The sequence below is a fragment of the Notolepis coatsorum genome (genome assembly GCF_963971535.1).
Source record: "Notolepis coatsorum genome assembly, chromosome: 1".
NCBI classification, from domain to species: Eukaryota; Metazoa; Chordata; class Actinopteri; order Aulopiformes; family Paralepididae; genus Notolepis; species Notolepis coatsorum.
In genome coordinates this window covers 252,724,915-252,752,308 of record NC_140165.1, presented here as the reverse complement: position 1 = coordinate 252,752,308, position 27,394 = coordinate 252,724,915, and the positions used below count along the sequence as shown (strand labels likewise).

At 47.4% G+C, this 27,394-nt stretch overlaps 1 protein-coding gene across 1 annotated transcript in view; it reads right to left on the bottom strand.

Moving 5' to 3' along the window:
• The window catches only part of col4a3 (collagen, type IV, alpha 3), a gene marked incomplete at its 5' end in the record, with an annotated part of 152,226 nt that overhangs the window by 29,584 nt on the left and 95,248 nt on the right, over positions 1-27,394 (bottom strand). Inside the window, 12 exon segments of the mRNA XM_084309789.1 lie at positions 5,350-5,430; positions 7,281-7,407; positions 10,056-10,195; positions 10,678-10,767; positions 11,006-11,104; positions 12,344-12,478; positions 12,890-12,979; positions 13,295-13,462; positions 15,000-15,113; positions 17,385-17,535; positions 23,484-23,578; positions 23,748-23,852. Of these exon segments, the coding sequence (XP_084165915.1) occupies positions 5,350-5,430; positions 7,281-7,407; positions 10,056-10,195; positions 10,678-10,767; positions 11,006-11,104; positions 12,344-12,478; positions 12,890-12,979; positions 13,295-13,462; positions 15,000-15,113; positions 17,385-17,535; positions 23,484-23,578; positions 23,748-23,852 (1,395 nt within the window).

Sequence of the window (27,394 nt, the reverse complement as noted above, 5' to 3'; positions counted from 1 at the left end):
AGGAGAGGAGAGAAGAGAAGAGGAGTGACGAGGAGGAGAGGAGAGAAGAGAAGAGAAGAGAAGAGGAGGAGAGGAGAGAAGAGAAGAGAAGAGGAGAGAAGAGAAGAGAAGAGAAGATAAGAGAAGAGAAGAGAAGAGAAGAGAAGAGAAGAGAAGAGAAGAGAGAAGAGAAGAGAAGAGGAGAAGAGAGGAGAGGAGGAGAGGAGATAAGAGGATTATTCTGGATAAGGTGTTTACTTGCATCTGATATTATAATAATAATAATAATAATAATAATAATAATAATAATAATAATAATAATAATAATAATAATAATAATAATAATAATAATAATAATAATAATAATAATAATAATAACTGTATTTGTATAGTGTAACCCAGGTTTCAGATTCATAGCTATTTAGTTATAGGAACATAAATAGTTAATGCCATTGAATAAGAACATAAATAGTTAATGCTATTGTGTAAGAACATAAATAGTTAATGTTATTGGGTCATATGTATATTCATGTGAGGTTAACAACGCTTTTGACCAAATCCTTTGAATTGCCTCACTGCCCCTTTAAGTGACCTCAGAACGTGAGTCAGGTGTGCAGTTCACGCCTCGCCTCAGGCAGATGAGATTAGAGATTGACGGAGAATGACCAGATGCTGAATACTGCTGGATACTGAAATGAACTAGCACCACGAAATAGTTATCAAACAGTCATAAAAGATTCCCCCAGTTACAAAACCGAAGAGGTTGTTGCTGTTAAAGAACATACCACTTCCAGAAGCGGTTTTGGTGAGTTTCATCAATATTGTGCCGTTTCATTGTTGAATGTACAAAATCGCTAGCTCCAAGCTCAATTTGGTTAAATGAAAACTAGAAAGAAACCATTTCAGAAGTACTTATAATTGTATTGATATGCTGTATGATAAGAACATGGTCTATATAAATTTTGACTGCTTTTGAGAGTTTAATATGGAATGTGAGGAATGTTCCCATGTGCTAGTGCACTTTAGCCTAATTTAGCATAAGTCAAATGGACATTCCCACGTGCTGTGATATTGTAGCCTACTTTAGCTTAGCATAGCTAAAAGTAGCCTAATTGATTATTCATTATAAAAGCAATGAAAGATGGTAAATAGCTTTTATTTTCTGAATGCCTGTTACGCAGGCCAGGTTTTCTAGCACCCCGTTTCCACCCCCGGGAAGAGTTCCCAGGAGTCCCGACCGACCACCACTCATCATGTGTGCCCCCGCGGGACGAGGCGGTGTGCCGGACCGACACAAGATGGCGAGCCAACCCAAAGAACCTCAGATCTAGATCAGTGCTATACCCAGGAGCCTGATCTGTTACCCCTGTTGCCTCAACAGTCTGGTAGGATTGTGAATTACCTTCCTCATTCCCAGTGAGGGAGTGGATCAGGAATTAACAAACTAATTGAACTTGAGTCACAAGAACTTCCAAGGATATTATGACCTATACGACTTTTCTATGATACGAACTGATTGAACGAGAACACAAGGACTTCCAAGGATATTATGACCTATACGACTTTTCTATGATACGAACTGATTGAACGAGAACACAAGGACTTCCAAGGGCTTTTGACCCCGTCTCACCTTTTGTATTTTGATATTGTATTTTGTATTTGATTGATGCACATTGTATATATGGGTACTGATATTTCTCCTGTAAAAAGGGAGAGTTAAAGGGTAAATGCACCCAATAAGATACTTGAACTACTGATAATTCTCCTGTAAAGAGGAAGAGTTAAAGGGTCAATGCACCCAGTAAGATACTCGAATCTCATTGATAACATATTGATTATAGTTGAATCGCTGATGTAAAGAAAGATGGTTTAAAGGGTAATTTCACCTAATTAGGTATTTGCATTCCTATAACCTTGAATATTTCTATTGGTACTTTGTTCGTATTATACCTGCAAAGGAAGAGTTTAAAGGGTAATTTCACCTAATAAGGTACTTGCATTCCCTGCACACTTAAAGGTTTAAATTAATATGTTTAAACACTTACCTACCGAATTGAAATGATAAACTGATATAGAGTTTACTGAATTGATAGACTGATATAGAGTTTACTGATCTGCAATTGCAGAAGAAAAGATAACGAGTTACTCACAAAAAGGGGATACATCTAATGTCCAACCTTAAACCTAGCTTTTAGCTAGTGATAACCTCAGAGACGTCTGAACCGAACCAAATGTGTTGATCCAATCAACCTAGAACTTGATATCGAACTAACCCTCCTGAAAGAAGGAGTGGTTAGAGAAAGGACCTAAAAAGGGATATTTCACACTACTTCACACTACTTCACGTTTGTATGTATTGCAATTGTCTAGCTAGGGCGCTGTTTGAGAATAAAATACCGGTCATTGTTATAACCTTGTCTCTGGTCTGCCATTCCTTTAACTGTGTATATTACTCCTCTCCTCATTCGAATCTAGAACTGGTCCGTGACGAACAGCTGTTACTGTTAGTGACACAAGTGCTACAATAGCACTTTTCATACAGAGGTTGCAGTTCAAAGTGCTTCACAACAGTAAAAAATACAGGCATAAGCGAGCATAAAAAAAATGTAATACAAAGAGATAGAGAGGCAGCAAGGTAAGGCAAATCACAGTTCTTCAGTAATACAAATAATAAAATAGAATAGATTAGATAGAGTAAAAAAGTGCGGTTTGATTCAGTTTAAAATAGGCTAAAAATAATAAAATAGAACGGACAGTAAAAAAGTGTGATAAGTTTGTTCAATAAAAATATATATAACAACAGAGCAGTGTATCGCTCTTAGTACTTTGAGTTTCTTTACAAAGTTCTAACATACAACAGAGCATCGCTCTAACATACAACAGAGCATTCCATCGCTCTAACATACAACAGAGCAGTCCATCGCTCTAACATACAACAGAGCAGTCCATCGCTCTAACATACAACAGAGCAGTCCATCGCTCTAACATACAACAGAGCAGTCCATCGCTCTAACATACAACAGAGCAGTCCATCGCTCTAACATACAACAGAGCAGTCCATCGCTCTAACATACAACAGAGCAGTCCATCGCTCTAACATACAACAGAGCAGTCCATCGCTCTAACATACAACAGAGCAGTCCATCGCTCTAACATACAACAGAGCAGTCCATCGCTCTAACATACAACAGAGCAGTCCATCGCTCTAACATACAACAGAGCAGTCCGTCGCTCTAACATACAACAGAGCATCGCTCTAACATACAACAGAGCAGTCCATCGCTCTAACATACAACAGAGCAGTCCGTCGCTCTAACATACAACAGAGCAGTCCATCGCTCTAACATACAACAGAGCAGTCCATCGCTCTAACATACAACAGAGCAGTCCGTCGCTCTAACATACAACAGAGCAGTCCATCGCTCTAACATACAACAGAGCAGTCCGTCGCTCTAACATACAACAGAGCAGTCCATCGCTCTAACATACAACAGAGCAGTCCATCGCTCTAACATACAACAGAGCAGTCCATCGCTCTAACATACAACAGAGCAGTCCGTCGCTCTAACATACAACAGAGCAGTCCATCGCTCTAACATACAACAGAGCAGTCCGTCGCTCTAACATACAACAGAGCAGTCCATCGCTCTAACATACAACAGAGCAGTCCATCGCTCTAACATACAACAGAGCAGTCCGTCGCTCTAACATACAACAGAGCAGTCCATCGCTCTAACATACAACAGAGCAGTCCGTCGCTCTAACATACAACAGAGCAGTCCATCGCTCTAACATACAACAGAGCAGTCCATCGCTCTAACATACAACAGAGCAGTCCGTCGCTCTAACATACAACAGAGCAGTCCATCGCTCTAACATACAACAGAGCAGTCCATCGCTCTAACATACAACAGAGCAGTCCGTCGCTCTAACATACAACAGAGCAGTCCATCGCTCTAACATACAACAGAGCAGTCCGTCGCTCTAACATACAACAGAGCAGTCCATCGCTCTAACATACAACAGAGCAGTCCATCGCTCTAACATACAACAGAGCAGTCCATCGCTCTAACATACAACAGAGCAGTCCGTCGCTCTAACATACAACAGAGCAGTCCATCGCTCTAACATACAACAGAGCAGTCCGTCGCTCTAACATACAACAGAGCAGTCCATCGCTCTAACATACAACAGAGCAGTCCATCGCTCTAACATACAACAGAGCAGTCCGTCGCTCTAACATACAACAGAGCAGTCCATCGCTCTAACATACAACAGAGCAGTCCGTCGCTCTAACATACAACAGAGCAGTCCATCGCTCTAACATACAACAGAGCAGTCCATCGCTCTAACATACAACAGAGCAGTCCGTCGCTCTAACATACAACAGAGCAGTCCGTCGCTCTAACATACAACAGAGCAGTCCGTCGCTCTAACATACAACAGAGCAGTCCATCGCTCTAACATACAACAGAGCAGTCCATCGCTCTAACATACAACAGAGCAGTCCGTCGCTCTAACATACAACAGAGCAGTCCATCGCTCTAACATACAACAGAGCAGTCCATCGCTCTAACATACAACAGAGCAGTCCATCACTCTAACATACAACAGAGCAGTCCATCGCTCTAACATACAACAGAGCAGTCCATCACTCTAACATACAACAGAGCAGTCCATCGCTCTTAACACTTTGAGTTTCTTTACAAAGTACAGTTCTAAATGACCTTATAGAACAACAGAGCAGTGCGCCGCTCACAACAACAGAGCATCGCTCTAACATCATAGAACCGACATATGAATTTGAATGGAAATGTATGAAAGTAGGCAGGGTAAGAATAGTGCAGGTAAAGTACAATTTGTCAGGATATCCCTGATGTTTCATTGAAATGCCTGAGCAAAGAGTTTTAAGCTGTCTTTTGAAGATGTCTAGCGAGTTGGCTTCCCAGATGTTTTGGGGTAGTTTGTTCCACAGTTTTGGGGCATAGTTGATAAAGGCTGCATTACGATCCTCTTTTGACTGTTTCTGGGAGTCTCCAGTAGCTGATTATCTGAATGTACCTCCACTCAAATGAAGATCATATTTACATTTTGAATTGACTGAAGTGAATATGAATTGACTTCAGCTGTGAAACAAACACACACCTGTACAACACACACACACACACACACACACACACACACACACACACACACACACACACACACACACACACACACACACACACACACACACACACACACACACACACACACACACACACACACACACACACACACACACACACACACACACACACACACACACACACACACACACACACACACACACACACACACACACACACACACACACACACACCAGTGTACCTTGAAGTCCTAGTAGGCCGCTTTGTCCAACGCAACCAGCCCGTCCATCAAAACCTTTATCTCCTGGCAACCCTGGGAGTCCTGGAAGAAACACAGAATGTCCCTTTAGTTTCACTGTGAACCAGGTTTATTAACATCTACTTTAGTTTCACTGTGAACCAGGTTTATTAACATCTACTTTAGTTTCACTGTGAACCAGGTTTATTAACATCTACTTTAGTTTCACTGTGAACCAGGTTTATTAACATCTACTTTAGTTTCACTGTGAACCAGGTTTATTAACATCTACTTTAGTTTCACTGTGAACCAGGTTTATTAACATCTACTTTAGTTTCACTGTGAACCAGGTTTATTAACATCTACTTTAGTTTCACTGTGAACCAGGTTTATTAACATCTACTCACATGTCTAGCGTTCACTTAGATATACAGTAAAATGGTAAATGGTGCATTTACAGTTTATAACTATTTTATCCAAAGCACTTTAAAAAAATGTGTTCCTCACATTCACTCACACACAGACGGCAGAGGCCACCATGCAAGGTGCCAACCTGCTCATCATTAGGGGGTTAATTGTCTTGCTCAAGGACACTTCGACACGCTACCCGGGAGGAGCGGGAATCCAACCGGGAATCTTCCGATTACCAGACGACTGCTCTACCTCCTGAGCCACCGTTGCCCCCAGTATTTTAGCAGCTGCCCAGTAAACTTCCGGTTGGTATTGAGGGATGGGAGAGAGTTATTCATTCACTTCCCCGCCCACAGCTTTCCTGCCGGTCTGGGGGATCGAACCGGTGACCTTCTGGTCACAAGCTCGCTTCTCTGACCTTTAGGACACTGTCGCCCACATGTATTGGTCCTAAGCCCACAGAGATATAGACCACCGCACTTTCTCAGGCGTGCTATAGTCACTTTTCCGTACCTACTCCCGAACTCCGCATGAGCAGATTGCCCACGGAGTCTCTCTGGATTGTCCATAGATCTAGGTTCATCAATCTGCGCATGCGGAGTTCGGGAGTAGGTGCGGGAAAGTGACTATAGCTCGGCAGAGAAAGTGCCGATCGACTTGGGACTGATCTCGCCGTGTTCAGGAGACTCAGGCGTATAAAAGTATATTGGATCATGTCTCCCGCCCCCCCACAGCCGTAGCTACAACCACTTAATGTCAAGGCTCTCATCCACATTCATTCATTGTCTCCGCCCGCTCTCTCCTCCATGAGCTCAATGTAACGGGGAAGTGCAGTGGAGTCTATAGGCTGCTTTGTTTAGTCTCTCTGACTACTCCCTACAGAACATTCAGACGCTGGGACTCTAATAGAACAATAGAACACGGCACGGTGGTGTAGTGGTTAACACTGTCGCCTCACAGCAAGAAGGTCCAGGGTTCGATTCCCGCTTGGGGACCAGGTTTCCATGATGCCAGGTACCCAGGTGGGGTATCTCCCAGGCCTTTCTGTGTGGAGTTTGCATGTTCTCCCCGCGCTCGCAAGGGTTTCCCCCCCCGATAAGATAAACCCAATGGAAAAACATGCACAACAACAGATCGCTAACGCTGTGGCGTCCTTGACGAAGACGGACAGGAGCACTTGGATTGGTCCCCGGGGCGCGGCTCACGTTGACGCCCTGTCTGCTCCCGGCTGCCCATGGGGGGGGAAGGACGACGGGATGGGAAAAGTGCAGAGAGACATTTCATCGGCGACTCAGTGCTCAGTGTGTGTGTGTGTTCCTGTGGGTCGCCCATCTCGCGTGTGTGTGTTAAAACTGCATGACAAATAAAGACTTCTAGTCTAACCAATTATTATTATTATTACACTAGAACATTAGAAAAATATAACAATAGAAGAGTAGAACAGTAGAACAATGCAACATCCAGAAACATAGGAAAGCAGTGGAACATATAAGAAGATAAAAGAAGGATCTCAAAGCACAGACCTCGGGACCCAGGGACTCCCTCTCTCCCCTTGGATCCACAGGGGCCGGTGGCTCCTAGGGGCCCAAACAACCCTGCGTTCCCTCTCTCCCCCTTTGCTCCTGCTGCTCCCGCGAACCCTGCATCTCCCTGAGACAAACACAATACAAACAAATTATAATAAAAAAAGAAAAAGAAGGAACATCCACTTTATTTAGGATTGTGGCTCACATCTTACCTCACACTCCATATACCGTTAAACACATTCACATCTGGGAGCTTTTTGTTGGCTCTTCTCTCCTCTCCTCTCCTCTTCTCTCCTCTCCTCTGCTCTCCTCTCTCCTCTCCTCTCCTCTGCTCTTCTCTCCTCTCCTCTCCTCTCCTCTCCTCTCCTCTCCTCTCCTCTCTTCTCCTCTCCTCTCTCCTCTCCTCTCCTCTCCTCTCCTCTCCTCTCCTCTCCTCTCCTCTCCTCTCCTCTCCTCTCCCCTCCTCTCCTCTCTGCTCTCCTCTGCTCTCCTCTGCTCTCCTCTTCTCTCCCCTCTCTCCTCTCCTCTCCTCTCCTCTCTCCCCTCTCTCCTCTCCTCTCCTCTCCCCTCCTCTCCTCTCTGCTCTCCTCTCCTCTCCCCTCCTCTCCTCTCTGCTCTCCTCTGCTCTCCTCTCCTCTCCTCTCTCCTCTCCTCTCCTCTCCTCTCTCCCCTCTCTCCTCTCCTCTCCTCTCCCCTCCTCTCCTCTCTGCTCTCCTCTGCTCTCCTCTCCTCTCCCCTCCTCTCCTCTCTCCTCTCCTCTCCTCTCCTCTCCTCTCCCCTCCTCTCCTCTCTGCTCTCCTCTGCTCTCCTCTGCTCTCCTCTTCTCTCCCCTCTCTCCTCTCCTCTCCTCTCCCCTCCTCTCCTCTCTGCTCTCCTCTGCTCTCCTCTCTCCTCTCCTCTCCTCTCTGCTCTCCTCTGCTCTCTTCTCCTCTCCTCTCCTCTCCTCTCCTCTCCTCTCTGCTCTCCTCTGCTCTCCTCTCTCCTCTCCCCTCCGCTCCGCTCTCCTCTCCGCTCTCCTCTCCTCTCCTCTCCTCTCCTCTCCTCTCCTCTCCTCTCCTCTCCTCTCCTCTCCCCTCCTCTCCTCTCCGCTCACCTCTGCTCTCCTCTCCGCTCACCTCTCCTCTCCTCTCCTCTCCTCTCCTCTGCTCTCCTCTGCTCTCCTCTCTCCTCTCCTCTCCTCTCCCCTCCTCTCCTCTCTGCTCTCCTCTGCTCTCCTCTTCTCTCCTCTCCTCTCTCTCCTCTCCTCTCCTCTCCTCTCTCCTCTCCTCTCCTCTCCTCTCCTCTCCTCTCCTCTCCTCTCTCCTCTCCGCTCCGCTCTCCTCTCTCCTCTCCTCTCCTCTCCTCTCCTCTCCTCTCCGCTCCGCTCTCCTCTCCTCTCCTCTCCTCTCCTCTCCTCTCCGCTCTCCTCTCCTCTCCTCTCCTCTCCGCTCTCCTCTCCTCTCCTCTCCTCTCCTCTCTGCTCTCCTCTGCTCTCCTCTCTCCTCTCCTCTCCTCTCCTCTCCGCTCCGCTCTCCTCTCCTCTCCTCTCCTCTCCTCTCTGCTCTCCTCTGCTCTCCTCTGCTCTCCTCTCTCCTCTCTTCTGCTCTCCTCATTCATTCATTTATTTTGCATTTATTTTAAATTTGTTGGACCTTATGGTGTTCTTGTTTTGTTCTTGACTTATTGTTATGTTTCTTCTTGACTTGTTTAAAGAAGATGTGTCCGGCCCATGGGGACATTAACGTGTGTTGTCGGGCCTTACAAATAAATTTCATTTGATTTGATCCTCTCATCTGCTCTCTTCTCTTCTCCTCTCCTCTCTGCTCTCCTCTCCCCCTCCTCTCCTTTCCTCTCCTCTCCTCTCTTCTGACATCCTCTTCTCTGCTCTCCTCCTCCTCTCCTTTCCTCTCCTCTGTTCTGCTATAATCTTCTCTGCTCTCCTCTCCTCTCCTCTCTTCTGATCTGCTCTGCTCTCCTCTCCTCTCTGCTCTCCTCTTCTCTGCTCTCCTCCTCTCCTCTCTCCTCTCTTCTGCTCTCCTCTCCTCTCTGCTCTCCTCTCCTCTCCTCTCATCTGCTCTCTTCTCTTCTCCTCTCCTCTCTGCTCTCCTCTCCCCCTCCTCTCCTCTCCTCTCTTCTGACATCCTCTTCTCTGCTCTCCTCTCCTCTTGTCGCCTCTCTTCTCTGCTCTCCTCCTCTCCTCTCTCCTCTTCTCTGCTCTCCTCTCCTCCTCCTCTCCTTTCCTCTCCTCTGTTCTGCTATAATCTTCTCTCCTCTCCTCTCTTCTGCTCTCCTCTCCTCTCCTCTCTTCTGCTCTCCTCTCTCCTCTCTTCTGATCTGCTCTGCTCTCCTCTCCTCTCTGCTCTCCTCTCTTCTGATCTCCTCTTCTCTGCTCTGCTCTCCTCTCCTCTTCTCTGCTCTCCTCTCATCTCCTCTCTGCTCTCCTCCTCTCCTCTCCTCTCTCCTCTCTTCTGCTCTCCTCTTCTATCCTCTCCTGTGTTCTCCATCCTCTCCATTTCTTCTCTTCTCTTCTCGTCTATCCTCTCATCTCCTCTCTTATCTTCTCTCCTCTCTTCTCTTATCTCCTCTCTTATCTTATCCTCCTCTTCTCTCTTCTTTTCTCTTCTCTCCTCTCCGCTCTTCTCCTCCTCTCTTCCCCTCCTCTTTCTTGCTGTGTGTGTGTGTGTGTGTGTGTGTGTGTGTGTGTGTGTGTGTGTGTGTGTGTGTGCGTGTGCGTGTGTGCGTGTGTGTGTGTGTGTGTGTGTGTGTGTGTGTGTGTGTGTGTGTTATATGTACCTTGTCTCCTTGTCGTCCTTTAGGTCCTGGCCCAGGTGGACTAGGTTCTCCTTTAGAACCTTTGAATCCACTCGGACTCGGGGTTCCATCTGAACCAGGTTCTCCACGGGCCCCAACAGAACCCTTTTCACCTTTATAACCTGAGCAGAAGGGGTCAGTGATGTCAGTACTGGGACAGTGGGTCTGGTCAGTGATGTCAGTACTGGGACAGTGGGTCTGGTCAGTGATGTTAGTACTGGGACAGTGGGTCTGGTCAGTGATGTCAGTACTGGGACAGTGGGTCTGGTCAGTGATGTCAGTACTGGGACAGTGGGTCTGGTCAGTGATGTTAGTACTGGCACAGTGGGTCTGGTCAGTGATGTCAGTACTGGGACAGTGGGTCTGGTCAGTGATGTCAGTACTGGGACAGTGGGTCTGGTCAGTGATGTCAGTACTGGGACAGTGGGTCTGGTCAGTGATGTCAGTACTGGGACAGTGGGTCTGGTCAGTGATGTCAGTACTGGGACAGTGATGTCAGTAATGATAGAGGTTATGGAACCACAACCAAGACATCTATATACATCCAAGACATCCAATAAATGGTCAAAAAATATTATTGTATGAAGAAACCCATAGACGTCACCTGGCATGCCCATCTCTCCAGTGTTACCAGGGTTACCATGGAAACCGAGAGCTCCTTTCTGCCCGTCTCTGCCCGGGTCACCAAGAGGGCCTGACAGGGTGTGTGTGTGGGGGGGGGTAGAAAACAATGAAACTCATAAGTAAAAATGTAAAGCAAAAAAAAAGAGCTTGTCAACAAGAAATTAAGTGAGGGGAAAACATACAGCAGAATTTATCTGGACAACAAGATACAATCAATCAATCAATCAATACAATATGAATGAATGAGTGTATTTTCTCTCTTGTAGTGGACAATGTATTGTTTGTGGCTCTGGGGCTGAGCTGGGTACCTTGAGGTCCAGCACTGCCTGCGTTTCCGTTCCTGCCATTGGGGCCCGGGGCTCCCTGAGGGCCCCCCGTTCCTTTAGGCCCCGTCAGACCTGTGGCCCCTGGAGAGAAACACTGATATTAGGATAAATGGAATTAAAATTAATTAAATTAATGGATTAAAGAGACGAGAGATGAGAGATGAGAGAGATGAGAGAGGAGAGAGGAGAGATGAGATGAGATGAGAGATGAGATGAGAGATGAGATGAGAAAAGATGAGAGAGATGAGAGAAGAGAGATGAGAAATGAGAGATGAGAGAGAAGAGATGAGAGAGATGAGAGATGAGATGAGAGAGATGAGAGAAGAGAGAAGAGAGATGAGATGAGAGAGATGAGAGAAGAGAGATGAGAGATGAGATGAGAGAGATGAGAGAAAAGAGAAGAGAGATGAGAGATGAGATGAGAGAGATGAGAGAAGAGAGAAGATAGATGAGAGATGAGATGAGATGAGAGATATGATGAGAGATGAGAAGAGAGAAGAGAGATGAGAGATGAGATGAGATGAGAGATGAGATGAGAGATGAAGAGATGAGAGAATAGAGATGAGATGAAGAGATGAGAGAAGAGAGAAGAGAGATGAGATGAGAGATGAGAAGAGAGAAGAGAGATGAGAGATGAGATGAGAGAGATGAGAGAGGAGAGATGAGAGAAGAGATGAGATGATAGAGGAGAGATGAGAGATGAGATGAAGAGATGAGAGAAGAGAGATGAGAGAGGAGAGATGAGAGAAGAGATGAGATGATAGAGGAGAGATGAGAGATGAGATGAAGAGAAGAGAGAAGAGAGAAGAGAGATGAGAGAGGAGAGATGAGAGAAGAGATGAGATGATAGAGGAGAGATGAGAGAAGAGAAGAGATGAGAGAGGAGAGATGAGAGAAGAGATGAGATGATAGAAGAGAGATGAGAGAAGAGAGAGATGAGAAGAGATGAGATGAGATGAGAGATGAGAGATGAGATGAGAGATGAGAGAAGAGAGAGATGAGAAGAGAGATGAGATGAGAGATGAGAGAAGAGATGAGAGAGAAGAGAAGAGATGAGAGAGAAGAGATGAGAAGAGATGAGAAAGAAGAGAGATGAGAGATGAGAGAAGAGATGAGAGAGAAGAGATGAGAAGAGATGAGAGAGAAGAGAGATGAGATATGAGATGAGATGAGTGATGAGAGATGAGATGAGAGAGATGAGAGATGAGAGATGAGAGATGAAATGTAGTCTGGTTTAGCCATCCCTGTCTCCATACTATGTAACACTACGCTATCGATGTTATCACAAAAAAAGAAAGAAGTATATATTCTCCTACTAACCAGAATGTCCAGAATCCCCCAGGTCTCCATGTCTCTCTATCTGGGTCTGGACTCCCTTTGGACCTGGGGCTCCGTCGTCTCCTGGTGCTCCCTGCGGTCCCGGCCCGCCACTTATCCCGTTAAAACCCATCAACCCTGTGGACAATTACACACATTCAGTTCACCTCATTCACTCATCAGCACAGTGCCTGTACACCAGGCTGAGAGACAGACAGACAGACAGACAGACAGACAGACAGACAGACAGACAGACAGACAGACAGACAGACAGACAGACAGACAGACAGATAGACAAACAGATAGACAGACAGACAGAGAGAGAGACAGAGAGAGAGACAGACAAACAGACAGAGAGAGAGACAGAGAGACAAACAGACAGACAGACAGACAGACAGACAGACAGACAGACAGACAGACAGACAGACAGACAGACAGACAGACAGACAGACAGACAGACAGACAGACAGACAGACAGACAGACAGACAGACAGACAGACAGACAGACAGACAGACAGACAGATAGATAGACAAGACAGACAGACAGACCTTTGGGTCCTGGTCGTCCTCCTCCCCCAGGCTCTCCATCTATCCCTTGGGTCCCACATGCTCCTGGCCTGCCCATGTCTCCCCTGACACCTGTTGACACACACACACACACAGACACACACACACGCACACACACACACACACACACACACACACACACACACACACACACACACACACACACACACATGGTGTGGTATGTCAACCATGAGAGCACTTGGATAACTGTTGCCCTTTTGCACAACGTGTCAGATGTTGCAGAAAGTTGTACACACAGATTGTAATCGTATACACATTCTTGTATATTGAGAGAGAGAGACAGATAGACAGATAGTTGTATTGTTACCTGGGGTTCCTGGCTCTCCAGGAAGCAGAGACAGAGATGACTAAGAGTTGTATTGTTACCTGGGGTTCCCGGCTCTCCATCCTTGCCCCCGAAGCCCTCAGAACCGACCCCTCCAGTGGGTCCTGGACCTCCGTCGAACCCGGGCGGTCCGAGCGCCCCCACCGGCCCCGGAGCCCCCTCTCCTGGCAGGCCAGAGTCTCCCTTCACCCCCTTCTGACCCCTGGGCCCTTTGGAGAAAACCAGGATGTATGATGTCGACACTACAGGTTCCCAAGAGAACTGGAAGCGGTGTTGCTAGCGGTGGTTGCTAGCTTACTGGTAAATGTACCTGTATTCATTCATTCATTTATTCACTCAATCTTTTTTTTTATCTGGTAGGATCATTGGGCCTCATTCAACAATACTCTCTTATTATTTTTCTTATATTCTTGCTTACCTGTCTGTTAAGAGAACAATAAGAAAAGCCACCGCCACATGCATCAAGCCGTTCTTAACGCCAAAATCGGTTCTTAGTTACCCAGGTTGGTTGCATGATGAATCCCACTCATTCTTAAATTCAAATGCGCGTTCGCGCTAAAATAATTTGCATACAGACACGCCCGCCATAAGGCAAATGAGGCGGGTGTAAAACAGCCGAGTTTCAGCATCTGATCGCTGTCTGATATATTCAACAGGAAGCGTTTTGGGACTGATCTCAAAATGACACACACACACATCTCACGACTCGCGACTCAGTGCATGTGTGTGTGTGTTCCTGTGGGTCGCTCATCGCATGTGTATGTGTTAATCTGATGACAAATAAAGACTTTTACTTGTACTTATACGTATACTGCGTACTGTATAGTGCGAAATAAATCGTTCCAGCAAAGTGGGCTTTGTCAATACTAAACGATCTCTCTCTGAAAGGTCCCTGTGGCTAAAACCCCGAATGCGCTCAGAACTTGTACGAGCAGAGAAGAGAAGAGAGAGGAGATGTTGTAAATATGCGTTATATGCGTACGCCTGGGCAGCCAGCATCTAACTGTTCTAAAAGCAATATATAATCCATTTCAGAAGAAGAATGCAAGCAATAAGTTATAATAATAATAATTATTGAAAAGTTCTGGGTTTATAAAGTCGTATTTGGGGGTATTTGGGGGTAATTGACCAATGGTTTGCTTTCAACCCATGAACTCCTTCCTCTCTCACCTTTTTATATATATTTTTTATTGTATCTACTAAAACTGTATTGTATTGTATTGTATTGTTTGTTTTGTAAAGTGTCTTTGAGCATTAGGAAAAGCGCTATATAAATCTGATGTATTATTATTATTAGGAATGGTAGGCTTTTTTTTAATGTTTCTCATCTGGGTAAGAGTTTATTATCTGGGTAAGAGTGCTCTCGACCACTCTTAGAATTCTGTCTTGCCTGAGAGAAAAGCAACAATAAGAAAACATTGCTGAATCCCAGGTAAGAACAAAATAAGAGGAAATGCTAGTTAAGAACGAAATCTGTTCTTATATCGCTTCATGAATGAGGCCCATTGAGTGTTCTCATTTACATAGAGATGACATAGAGACATACAAAACATAATAAATACAAGAAAATAAAACAATATAGAAACAGAATGTCAATCACTTAAAACATTCCATGTTTCTGTATGGGGGTAAGACTGCTGAAAGTTAAAGTGAAACTGAAAGTGAAACTAAACGTTCTACTAAGGGACAGGTTTTCAAGCAATTCCACCATGTTTTGCAGGGCGTAAATATGAGTTATGTAGTTACCTGTGAAGCCCAGGATTCCTTCCAGCCCTACCGGTCCTGGTGGTCCGGGATTCCCAGGTGTACAGGACCCAGGAACACCGAACACTCCATGCAGACCCTCCAGACCTTGATCACCTGAAGAACAAAACACAACAACTAGTTCCCTCTTCAGAGCAGAGCGGGTTCTCAGCCTGTTCATCAGGAACCTCCAGATTGATGTAGATTAGAGATTAAAATGGGTTGTCATTTTACAGCACAAGTACAGAGTGCAAATGTAACAGTAAAGTTCAATAGTAATATACAATGTACAGGTGATTAAACTGGGTATAATAAAATATATAAGTACTACTGAGTAATAGTGCTAATCAGATGTATGTACAGAGTTGTAGTATTAATATGTACAGTGATACAGGTATAAAGACACTATGGTAGTAAATCACACTGGCAGCGTAACTAGTAAGAGTAGGTAAGGGATATGTACAGATATAGATATAGTAACTAGTAAGAGTAAGGGACATGTACAGATATAGATATAGTAACTAGTAAGAGTAGGTAAGGGATATGTACATATATAGATATAGTAACTAGTAAGAGTAGGTAAGGGATATGTACAGATATAGATATAGTAACTAGTAAGAGTAGGTAAGGGGTATGTACAGATATAGTAACTAGTAAGAGTAGGTAAGGGATATGTACAGATATAGATATAGTAACTAGTAGTAAGAGTAGGTAAGGGATATGTACAGATATAGATATAGTAACTAGTAAGAGTAGGTAAGGGATATGTACAGATATAGATATAGTAACTAGTAGTAAGAGTAGGTAAGGGATATGTACAGATATAGATAGAGTAACTAGTAAGAGTAGGTAAGGGATATGTACAGATATAGATATAGTAACTAGTAGTAAGAGTAGGTAAGGGATATGTACAGATATAGATATAGTAACTAGTAAGAGTAGGTAAGGGATATGTACAGATATAGATATAGTAACTAGTAAGAGTAGGTAAGGGATATGTACAGATATAGATATAGTAACTAGTAAGAGTAGGTAAGGGATATGTACAGATATAGATATAGTAACTAGTAGTAAGAGTAGGTAAGGGATATGTACAGATATAGATATAGTAACTAGTAAGAGTAGGTAAGGGATATGTACAGATATAGATATAGTAACTAGTAAGAGTAGGTAAGGGATATGTACAGATATAGATATAGTATCTACAGATATGTACATATATAGATATAGTATCTACAGATATGTACAGATATAGATATAGTATCTACAGATATATACAATAGGCTGCAGAGTCTCATTTGATAGGATTCCGTCTTAGGGACCTCCACCTGAGAACACCTTAGTTATGGTATATGATTTAGTCCAGAATTACAGGTTGATAATATGGTTGATGGTGAATGAAATAGTGAAACTAAACTGTTCCCACAAAGACCCCTGTTGGTCCCCGGGCCCAGAGTGTGTGACATGTGTTATATGTTATATGTTTGGCGCTTGGTCACAAAACAAATGTCCAGGAAACTGGACTATGAAGTACAATCTTATCTTATCTTACTTTATCTTACTCTATTTTTTCTCTTGCAATATTAAAGGTGCACTATGTAATCTCAGTGGCATATTTGTTTACACTTGCAGAGTCTGCAATTCATTTACAAAACATTATATTACATGCAGCACTTATTTGCAAAAAATATTATAGTGATATAATGTGAATAAAATCTAACCCTATACTATGTGGGGTACAGTGAAAGAGTAACTTGTCAGGTAGCTTAATAACTTCTAACAGTGAAACAGTAACTCTTCAGGTAGCTTTCTAACTTCTAACAGTGAAACAGTAACTCTGCAGGTAGCTTTCTAACTTCTAACAGTGAAACAGTAACTATTCAGGTAGCTTTCTAACTTCTAACAGTGAAACAGTAACTTTTCAGGGAGCTTTCTAACTTCTAACAGTGAAACAGTAACTCTTCAGGTAGCTTCCTAACTTCTAACAGTGAAACAGCAACTCTGCAGGTAGCTTTCTAACTTCTAACAGTGAAACAGTAACTCTTCAGGTAGCTTTATAACTTCTAACAGTGAAACAGTAACTCTTCAGGTAGCTTTATAACTTCTAACAGTGAAACCGTAACTCTTCAGGTAGCTTTCTAACTTCTAACAGTGAAACAGTAACTCTTCAGGTAGGGTTCTAACTTCTAACAGTGAAACAGTAACTCTTCAGGTAGGGTTCTAACTTCTAACAGTGAAACAGTAACTCTTCAGGTAGGGTTCTAACTTCTAACAGTGAAACAGTAACTATTCAGATAGCTTAATCACTTCTAAAAGTGAATCATATTCCCTCCCGTGTTCTACAATACTTCTACTGTATGTTTCTGTTTGACTGTAGTATCATCTGACCTTTTGGTCCTGGAAGTCCGTCTCTTCCTGATGGTCCTGGCTCTCCGTCCAGACCAGGGAGGCCTCCATCTCCTGTTAGCCCCACCGCGCCGTCCTCTCCCTGGGGACCAGGCCTGCCCGCCTGCCCTGGAGACCCGGCACGGAAATTCCCCTGAAAACAAGAAACATGTTGTGTGAAACATGATGATAACTATGATACATTTACATTTACATTCAGTCATTTAGCTGAACGCTTTTATCCAAAGCGACTTACAAGTTGTGTACAACAAGTCAGCAGGAAGGGTACAACTCTCGCAGCTAAGGGTCAGTAAGATTGTTTGTCAAACAGTGTTGAACATACGGTTCTATAACCATAGTTATGAGTATAGCGAGCACTCTGCTCGTAGTGGAACTGTCCCTTTATCCAGTCTAATAATGAATAATTTTCTCCACATGCACACACCCATCCGCCTGGCCACACCCACATCCGCTCCTCTACATACGCGGGGTCGTGGCCACACCATCAGCTCCTTCCCAAGTCTTTCACCACCGAAGGCGAAGACCACAGGGCCCTCAGTGAGTCCGAGCAGAGCGCTCGATATACTCATATAACTATGGTTATAGAATAACCGTATGTTATATATCGTAATAGCTTACGCTCTGCTCGTAGTGGAACACAGGAGCTGAGCAGAGCGGAAGCTCGACAGATGTACCCGCTGAGGCCCCCCATAACCATCCGAACCGGGGTGGACCCGAGCCCCCTGGACCCCACTAGAGGAGGACGGGAGGGAATCGGATCCGACTGTGCGAAGAGGGTTTAGCACCTCAAAACGCACAGGGTGAGCAGACCGTGGGACTTACCTTCACACAGAAGGACCTGCGACCACTCAGGCGCGCATCCCACATGCCACCAGGGAACGGACGGGAAGCAAAACACCCCCTTCACAACCCCCAACATCACGGGGTCGAAGGTCAAGAACCCAACCCCGTGGCAAGGCCGTAGCAGCGGAGCGCGGAGGAGGACCCAGCCCCAGGAACAACCTGAGGGCCAAGACCCCCCGAAAAAGGGGGCCCGGTGGGCCAACGATGCCGTAGCATCGGGACCCCACCAGACGGTCACTGGTGACACCACCCCCCACATCGCCAGCGTATCGGACAGGGCCCAAACCAAGAGCAGGCCCTTCCCCCTGGCACGCCGCTCCGAAGTACTCCACAAGAGGCTACACCCCCACAACACTGTGGGGCCAGTCGGCGCGCCGGGGAGACAACCCTCAAAGAGGTTGATCCCTCAATCCAGGCAACAGGCCCCAAGAGCATAACTCGACCTGTGCCCGGAGCACTGCGGACTAGACAGGCGCCTAAGGGGTCTACTGTGAGAACAGTACCCCGGCGGAAGGGGTGTTCGGTATGCTGTGCACCATGTCGCAACCCCCACAAACCCGACCCCTCCAGCGGGGTCGAGGTTCAAGAGAAGGCTGACACGATTGGCAGACGTCATGAAAGGTGCGGGGGCACACTCGCAGGCAGACGGGGTCAAGCCCGGCCTCAACCCGAGAGTAGACTCTGCTACCAACACACCGGGGAACCAACTACCCCTCTATGTTTAGTTTAACAGGAGGCGGTTGTCCCTTTAACCCACCAAGAAAAAACTCAGAAACATAACTGCGCGTATACACCGGCTATACAGGCAGTACAAGTGTTTCAGTTTTTAAAGGGTTAACCCAGGCCAACAGGTCGACGAGAACGAGTTCGGACCTGGGCCCGGCGGACCGGGACCTACACAGGGATGCCAGAGGGGTTCAACAGAAAAAGCTCCTCGACAGCCCCCTCCCATCCCTGCCCAGCAGGGGGAGAGAGGGGTGAAAACAAATGGAGAAGGACCAGGCCCCCTAACACAGCGTAAGGTACAACACAGTATGGGGGCAGGGGTAAACAGGGGAGTCACTAGCGCCGCCTGCCGCGTGCAGAGCGCCGTTTGCCCCCACGGGGAGCCGGCCCGGAGGGACGGTGCTGGGGAGGCTCCTGGTCACGTCGATCCCTACCGTACCCTCCGGGCGCAGGACGACTGGCTGCAGCGGCACTCCCTCCACTCCTGGCCTTCTTAGCGGAAGGCCCAGCAGCGGCGGCGGTGATGGTGGCACCGGCCGCATGCCTCTGCCGGCGTTGCTTCCTCCGGACATCACGGGGGGCATCGGGTCGGGGGAAATGGGGCTGGATCACGGAGCGCTCCTCCTCCATCTCCCTGCAGGCTGCCGTCATCTGCTGCATGGCCGACCCGAATAGTCCAGCATCGGAGAGGGGGGCCGTGAGCAGCGGAATCCTCCTCTGGTCCGGCACCCGCGCCTGCTCCAGCCAAAGGTGGCGCTGGATGAGAGTGGCCAGGGCGTGCTCCTTCCTGGCGGCTATCGCCTGCAGCTGGGTTAGGTGCAGGATGGCCCCAGCCGCCTGGGCGTGAAGGTACCGTTGATGGTCATCTAGTACCGACCCACCCGCCATCAGCCCCGACATGTAGCGTGCCAGCTGCGCAATGTTGCAGGTCGCAGCCAGGCTCTGTGTCGAGGCGATGTACACCTGGTCACTCCACGACGCCAACTGCCTAGCCGACTTCCCCTGGGGAACCGGCTTCCTTAACGGCTCCCACACCATTTTGGGGCAAAGAATGGCTGCCATCGGGCTATCAAGCCGAGGCACCCCGTCCTTAAGCCCCTGGACCAAACCCACCACCCGCGTGACTGGCACGTAGGCGGGGGTAAGGCCAACGATGCGGGATATTACCTGTCCCTGTGCCACGTAAGCCTCCATTGCTGGGAAGAATGGGCAGACAACGCCCGTCTCTCTCACAGGACGACGTTGCCAGAGATGACCTATCATGTCATCAGGAACAGGTGCCGGCAGTGGCTGCGGCAACGCCACGCCATTAGCGGCTGCGGCGGCCGCCATGAGCTCGGGGAACAAGGCAAGCAACTCCCCTTGCATACCTTCCTCCACGTCACTCGCATCCCTCGCGTACGGGAGGCTGCACCGGCCACCAACGTCCGACGCGGCAGATAGATGGGCATCTCGTCTCGGGGTTGGAGGTTCTAACCCAGTCCCGGAGTACAAAGAACCCCAAGGAGACGTAGCACCCCCTGCCACTCCCAGAGGGGGAGAGTGATACATCTCCACTGGGCCTTCGAACAAGAGAGCTCCCGCCCCCTCCATGTAATCCTCAGTTTCCATCGGAAATGGAGAAGAGGCAAGAGAACTCTCGCTCGGCTCCAGCACAACACTAAAACCAGGCCGTTCACCCCTGCTGCTAGCCGTCTTATGACGAGAGCGAGCCGAGGCGAAGAGTCTGTGACGCAAATCCTCGGCCACCGGAGGTGCTGTCGGCCTATCGGCCGACTGTCCTCTGGCGGGGAAACCAGGGCCGGAACCCGGCCACCTCACAGGAGATGGGAGCTCAACGGCCCCTCGGCGAGGCACACTCTCCACCGGGCGCCGCCCAGGCGCACCTGGCTGCTACGACCGTGGAGCCAGAGACGCCCCACGACGCACGGAGGACGCTGCAATAGTGAAGCGCTGGTGGAGGGTAACGTTGTGAGCGTCTAGACCCTCCGACGGCGAAGACATTATCTCTTAGTTTTTTCGAAAATTTGCGAGAGAGAAAAAACAAAGATACAATGTCAACGTAGCTCCTTTCCAACAACTATTTTGGCACTAAACTTAAAGTGGTGTGTTACAGACACTTTTCGGTGGTGAAAATAGGGAAGGAGCTTATGGTGTGGCCACGACCCCGCTTATGTAGAGGAGCGGATGTGGGTGTGGCCAGGTGGATGGGTGTGTGCATGTGGAGAAAATTATTCATTATTAGACTGGATAAAGGGACAGTTCCACTATGAGCAGAGCGTAAGCTATTACGATATATAACTTGAGTGCTACAGTATTTTCAGCTGTCCTGACTGTGATGGTTTCAGCTGTCTGTCCTGACTGTGATGGTTTCAGCTGTCCTGACTGTGGTGGTTTCAGCTGTCCTCCTGACTGTGGTGGTTTCAGCTGTCCTCCTGACTGTGGTGGTTTCAGCTGTCCTCCTGACTGTGGTGGTTTCAGCTGTCTGTCCTGACTGTGATGGTTTCAGCTGTCCTCCTGACTGTGGTGGTTTCAGCTGTCCTCCTGACTGTGGTGGTTTCAGCTGTCCTCCTGACTGTGGTGGTTTCAGCTGTCCTCCTGACTGTGGTGGTTTCAGCTGTCCTCCTGACTGTGGTGGTTTCAGCTGTCCTCCTGACTGTGGTGGTTTCAGCTGTCCTCCTGACTGTGGTGGTTTCAGCTGTCCTCCTGACTGTGGTGGTTTCAGCTGTCCTCCTGACTGTGGTGGTTTCAGCTGTCTGTCCTGACTGTGATGGTTTCAGCTGTCCTCCTGACTGTGGTGGTTTCAGCTGTCCTCCTGACTGTGATGGTTTCAGCTGTCTGTCCTGACTGTGATGGTTTCAGCTGTCCTCACTGTGATGGTTTCAGCTGTCTGTCCTGACTGTGATGGTTTCAGCTGTCCTGACTGTGGTGGTTTCAGCTGTCCTGACTTTGATGGTTTCAGCTGTCTGTCCTGACTGCTTATTGCTTATTGCCAGCGGAAGAGTACGCCAGAGTGCTTCCGCGATTTCCCTGATTGGCTGCGACACGCCCCTCGGCAGGCGTGGCAGCCGCAGAGCGGAGCGGCAGAGCTTGCGGCATTATGTAGCCGTAATCCCAGATGATTTTCATTCGAAGCTTAGCTCACCTGGCAGCGCTGCGGTCCTGCGGTCCGTTGGTGACAAGTTCGAATCCCTTCAACCTTAACCCTTCTTTCGCCGGTTAAGGTTAGGCATGGTTAAGGTTAAGGTTAAGGTTAGGCATTGTTTTGGAGTTGGTTAATGTTAGAAGGGTTAAGTTTAGGCGCTGTTAAGGAGCTGGTTAAGGTTAGAGTTTGTCTTAGAGAATGGCAATATTCTTTCTATGGTTAAGGTTAAGGTTAGGCATGGTTAAGGTTAAGGTTAAGGTTAGGCATTGTTTCAGAGTTGGTTAAGGTTAGAAGGGTTAAGTTTAGGCGCTGTTAAGGAGCTGGTTAAGGTTAGAGTTTGTCTTAGAGAATGGCAATAGACAGCCTATTTCCGCACTGCCGCTCTCTCGCGCTGCCGCGGTCACATGGGCGTCGGTAACGAATGCGGAAGCATTCTTGCACTCTTCCGCTGGCAATAAGCTACACGCGTCCTGACTCTGATGGTTTCAACTGTCCTGACTGTGATGGTTTCAGCTGTCCTGACTGTGATGGTTTCAACTGTCCCGACTGTGATGGTTTCAGCTGTCCTGACTGTGATGGTTTCATCTGTCCTGACTGTGGTGGTTTCAGCTGTCCTGACTGTGATGGTTTCAACTGTCCCGACTGTGATGGTTTCAGCTGTCTGTCCTGACTGTGATGGTTTCAGCTGTCTGTCCTGACTGTGATGGTTTCATCTGTCCTGACTGTGGTGGTTTTAGCTGTCCTGACTGTGATGGTTTCATCTGTCCTGACTGTGGTGATTTCAGCTGTCCTGACTGTGATGGTTTCATCTGTCCTGACTGATGGTTTCAGCTGTCTGTCCTGACTGTGATGGTTTCAGTTGTCCAGACTGTGGTGGTTGCATCTGTCCTGACTGTGATGGTTTCAGCTGTATGTCCTGACTGTGATGGTTTCAGCTGTCCTGACTGTGATGGTTTCATCTGTCCTGACTGTGATGGTTTCATCTGTCCTGACTGTGATGGTTTCATCTGTCCTGACTGTGATGGTTTCATCTGTCCTGACTGTGATGGTTTCATCTGTCCTGACTGTGATGGTTTCATCTGTCCTGACTGTGGGAAGTTCGTTCAACCATTTGTTCCACACTATTTGTACTGCAAAATAAAAATGTGCACATACACACTCTCACACACACACACACACACACACACACGCACACACACGCACGCACACACACACACACACACACACACACACACACACACACACACACACACACACACACACACACACACACACACACACACACACACACACACACACACACACACACACACACACACACACACACACACACACACACACACACACACACACACTCACACACATACCTTAGGGCCCGGCATGCCTGGAGCTCCTGAGGGGCCTGGCCGTCCCATGCTGCCGAAACCAGCCGAACCGGGGACTCCTGGAAGACCCTTGTCACCTGAGAATATAGAAACAGAAAAGTCAATCAATTGAACCGTTTACATTAATTAAAACAACTGCAGACGGGGGTGAAATGTTTGGCCACTATAGAGTTAAACTGACCGAGCATCCGCGTCAGCCAGCAGGTGAACAAGGTGAATGAAGCGGTCAGGTAGTGCCGTACTCACCTTTACGCCCTCCGTTTCCCGGTGGGCCCTGGACGGACGGGCCGCGGTCTCCCTTCTCTCCGAAGCGCCCGGGGAAGCCGGTGAAGCCAGGCAGGCCGGTGTTACCTGGACAACGGCAGATTCACACGGTGAACGTATCAGGGTGACTCGGTGATATCGGTGGAAGTAGGCTGGTAAAGATCTGCCTCCTAAAGTGTCTAAACGGAAGTACAGGAAGTACAGGCTACAGGCGTTCCGGTTTCGACAAAACAATTATAGAAATGTGTGAAGTGCACAATATTTCCTCGTTTAAGCCACTGCAACGGCTTTGCCTGAAGAATTTACTACATGACCGGGACGTTCTAGCTTGTTTGCCGACACGATTCGGGAAAAGTTTGGTCCGTTCGGAGGCAGCTTCCAGGGGAAGTACATACACCGGAAATTCTACCACACAGACACTTTCGGCAGTAGGTCTTTACCAGGCTTTATCTTACAGAGATAAAACTGGGAACGAGGTTACGGTGGAAGAGACAGACTTAAAGGAACACGCCAACATTTTGGGGAAATTAGCTTATCGTCTATCTGGCTGCACGTTAGCCTAGCTTAGCACAATGAATGGAAGCGGACATGTACGGGTAGTCTTCAGGAGAGGTGTTAGTTAGTTGAACAATGCGTAGGCTACCTGTACATGTCCGCTTCCATTCATTGTGCTAAGCTAGGCTAACATGCAGCCAGATAGCTTTCTACTGAACGCACAGAGAGGAAACTGGTATCTATCTTCTTGTCTCTCTCTGGAGAAGACGGTAAGATAATTTCCCAAAATGTTGCCATGTTCCTTTAAGAGACTTCGTTCCTCCTCCCTGATTCCTTTGTTTCGTATTTTCTGCCTGCCTTTGCCACATTTTTTTTTTTTATCCACTTTTTTCCCATTTTCTATTTTTCTCCCATCCCAATTTCGTATCATCCAATTCAACCCTCCCCTGTCTCGAACGCTGTTTGTTGCCTCCCACAAGCCGGCTGCAATGTGGACTAAGTCATACATAGCACGAGTCCCCTCCGATACTCGAGGTAACAGCAGTCGCATCTTTTCACCTGCGCTGCGCGATCTTTCAGCGTCAGGCGTCTGGACTTTGGAGGGGCGCCGCCCCCATCGCTTCCTGATTCTACTGCGCAGGCGCACCAACCGACCTGTAGGAGTCGCTGTCCACAACGCCCGATCCCCACCCATCAGTTTCCCACCCCCTAATACTGCCAATGTGTATTAGTACGGACGACCAGCTAAACTGAAAGCAATGTGGAAGGCTGGGCTCGAACAGGCGAACCCAGCGTCTCCAGTATTCGTGGTGAGCGCCTTGCCCACTGCACCACGTAGCCGCACCGACCTTTGCCACATTCTTTTACTGTTTTGCTATTTACATTCAGTCATTTAGCTGAACGATTTGAACGAGTCTAGTCTTCATGTCTCTCACCTTGTGGTCGTCTAGTCTTCATGTCTCTCACCTTGAGGTCGTCTAGTCTTCATGTCTCTCACCTTGAGGTCGTCTAGTCTTCATGTCTCTCACCTTGAGGTCGTCTAGTCTTCATGTCTCTCACCTTGAGGTCGTCTAGTCTTCATGTCTCTCACCTTGAGGTCGTCTAGTCTACATGTCTCACCTTGAGGTCATCTAGTCTTCATGTCTCTCACCTTGAGGTCGTCTAGTCTTCATGTCTCTCACCTTGAGGTTGTCTAGTCTTCATGTCTCTCACCTTGAGGTCGTCTAGTCTTCATGTCTCACCTTGAGGTCGTCTAGTCTTCATGTCTCTCACCTTGAGGTCGTCTAGTCTTCATGTCTCACCTAGAGGTCGTCTAGTCTTCATGTCTCACCTTGAGGTCGTCTAGTCTTCATGTCTCTCACCTTGAGGTCGTCTAGTCTTCATGTCTCACCTTGAGGTTGTCTAGTCTTCATGTCTCTCACCTTGAGGTCGTCTAGTCTTCATGTCTCACCTTGAGGTCGTCTAGTCTTCATGTCTCTCACCTTGAGGTCGTCTAGTCTTCATGTCTCTCACCTTGAGGTCGTCTAGTCTTCATGTCTCACCTTGAGGTCGTCTAGTCTTCATGTCTCTCACCTTGAGGTCGTCTAGTCTTCATGTCTCTCACCTTGAGGTCGTCTAGTCTTCATGTCTCTCACCTTGAGGTCGTCTAGTCTTCATGTCTCTCACCTTGAGGTCGTCTAGTCTTCATGTCTCACCTTGAGGTTGTCTAGTCTTCATGTCTCTCACCTTGAGGTCGTCTAGTCTTCATGTCTCTCACCTTGAGGTCGTCTAGTCTTCATGTCTCTCACCTTGAGGTCGTCTAGTCTTCATGTCTCTCACCTTGAGGTCGTCTAGTCTTCATGTCTCTCACCTTGAGGTCGTCTAGTCTTCATGTCTCACCTTGAGGTCGTCTAGTCTTCATGTCTCTCACCTTGAGGTCATCTAGTCTTCATGTCTCTCACCTTGAGGTCGTCTAGTCTTCATGTCTCTCACCTTGAGGTTGTCTAGTCTTCATGTCTCTCACCTTGAGGTCGTCTAGTCTTCATATCTCTCACCTTGAGGTCGTCTAGTCTTCATGTCTCTCACCTTGAGGTCGTCTAGTCTTCATGTCTCACCTTGAGGTTGTCTAGTCTTCATGTCTCTCACCTTGAGGTCGTCTAGTCTTCATGTCTCTCACCTTGAGGTCGTCTAGTCTTCATGTCTCTCACCTTGAGGTCGTCTAGTCTACATGTCTCTCACCTTGAGGTCGTCTAGTCTTCATGTCTCACCTTGAGGTCGTCTAGTCTTCATGTCTCTCACCTTGAGGTCGTCTAGTCTTCATGTCTCTCACCTTGAGGTCGTCTAGTCTTCATGTCTCACCTTGAGGTCGTCTAGTCTTCATGTCTCTCACCTTGAGGTTGTCTAGTCTTCATGTCTCTCACCTTGAGGTCATCTAGTCTTCATGTCTCTCACCTTGAGGTCGTCTAGTCTTCATGTCTCACCTTGAGGTCGTCTAGTCTTCATGTCTCTCACCTTGAGGTCGTCTAGTCTTCATGTCTCTCACCTTGAGGTCGTCTAGTCTTCATGTCTCACCTTGAGGTCGTCTAGTCTTCATGTCTCACCTTGAGGTCGTCTAGTCTTCATGTCTCTCACCTTGAGGTCGTCTAGTCTTCATGTCTCTCACCTTGAGGTCGTCTAGTCTTCATGTCTCTCACCTTGAGGTCGTCTAGTCTTCATGTCTCTCACCTTGAGGTCATCTAGTCTTCATGTCTCTCACCTTGAGGTTGTCTAGTCTTCATGTCTCTCACCTTGAGGTCGTCTAGTCTTCATGTCTCACCTTGAGGTTGTCTAGTCTTCATGTCTCACCTTGAGGTTGTCTAGTCTTCATGTCTCACCTTGAGGTCGTCTAGTCTACATGTCTCTCACCTTGAGGTCGTCTAGTCTTCATGTCTCACCTTGAGGTCGTCTAGTCTTCATGTCTCTCACCTTGAGGTCGTCTAGTCTTCATGTCTCTCACCTTGAGGTCGTCTAGTCTTCATGTCTCACCTTGAGGTCGTCTAGTCTTCATGTCTCTCACCTTGAGGTTGTCTAATCTTCATGTCTCTCACCTTGAGGTCGTCTAGTCTTCATGTCTCTCACCTTGAGGTCGTCTAGTCTTCATGTCTCTCACCTTGAGG